The following is a 1,392-nucleotide window of genomic DNA, read 5'->3' as shown; positions in this document are numbered from 1 at the left end:
TAGCTTACGCGATCCTTGTTACAAACAAAACGTTAAAATTGCTTTGTGCATGTCTGTTGATTGGCCGGTCCAATCCTGTGACATCACCTCAGTAAGAGGTTTGTCTGCCTCAGAGAAATACGGTAGAAATAAATAATAATTTCGAATGTTGAAGAGACGATGAATCAAAACAAAAAAGTCTTTAACAGAATAGAATCAAAATAGTTTATAATATTTATCAATTAAACCATCGTATTCAAATCGTTCGAAAATCGTTGATGCTATTGAAATCATAGGCAAAGTTTTTTTTTTTTTTGGCAGCATCAAGAGCAAACTAATAGCCGTCCTAGTGTAATCATATAACCCCAACAGAGATCACCCAAGGGTGTATGCAATAGTATAATTGAGGAAGTTTGTGGCAACATCTACTATTATTAGTATTTGCCCGGTTGGTATTTTAGGGAACTGACTGAAAGTTTGTATACGTTTGGAACACCCACATTATAACATTTGCAATGTCGAATATGTTGACTGTATTCACTTGTAAGTTCGTGATGATATCTACTATTATTAGTATTTGGGGTTGGTTTTTCCATGTTGCAATCCCTAAACATGGAAATCTCTAAAAATGGAAGCAGGATGTGCTAATAATGTCTTTTTAATAGTTCGTCGTCACAAACATATTATTCAAACGTGCACAATCTCTGTTTTGCAACTCTATAAAAGAAGAAACAATCTGCTTGAAGTTTCATACTAAGCAAACAGTAAGCTAAAGTGTACATACTAATCGGAAAAACTCAAAATGTTTAAAGAGTTCATTTTTGTATTACTTATAAGTAGTGGATGTGTTTCGGCGAATCTGGTCAGGGACGATCTGGAGAGATTCAAGAGAGATGACGATAAAACGCTTACAATGAAAAACTATTTTATCAACTCTTTTGTACAGAACCATTTTGCTACTGTGAGGTATACGATTCATGTTGAAAACGAACACTCGGAAACAGTTAGTTCAACATTTGTTTTGCCGATTCCTGAAGATACATTCATAGCAAGTTTTAGTGCAATCATTGATGGTGTAGAATATACTGGTGAAATGGTTTTGAATGAAAACATATCAACGGAAGACAATGGAACCAATACACAGACTGCATTAACAGCACAGGTCAGAAAAAGGTTAATTGACGACCCTAAAAGAAACATTTTCGAAATTGATTTAACTCTGGCTGCTGATAAAGAGACAACTTTCATAGTTACCTATTATGAACGGTTAATACGAAAAGGTTCACATTACAAACAAAGACTTATTGTAGAGCCCGGCCAATTAGTGGACACTTTACTGGTGAACGCCATCTTCTTAGAAGACCAAGGTTTTGAAACATTTTCGTATATGTTACCAATGGCTAACGATTTTCA

The 1,392-nt window shown here is 34.8% G+C and overlaps 1 protein-coding gene across 1 annotated transcript; it reads left to right on the top strand.

The window, feature by feature from the left end:
- Window positions 1-781: 781 nt before the first annotated feature.
- On the top strand, window positions 782-1,330 carry LOTGIDRAFT_146261 (hypothetical protein; the record flags this gene model as incomplete). Its single annotated transcript, XM_009066173.1, has 1 exon — window positions 782-1,330. A coding segment is annotated over one exon (549 nt), but the record flags the coding sequence as incomplete, so codon positions are not given.
- Between the last annotated feature and the right edge of the window lie 62 nt (window positions 1,331-1,392).

The sequence above is a fragment of the Lottia gigantea genome, assembly GCF_000327385.1.
Source record: "Lottia gigantea unplaced genomic scaffold LOTGIsca_738, whole genome shotgun sequence".
NCBI classification, from domain to species: domain Eukaryota; kingdom Metazoa; phylum Mollusca; class Gastropoda; family Lottiidae; genus Lottia; species Lottia gigantea.
This window is presented reverse-complemented; position numbering and strand designations above follow the sequence as displayed.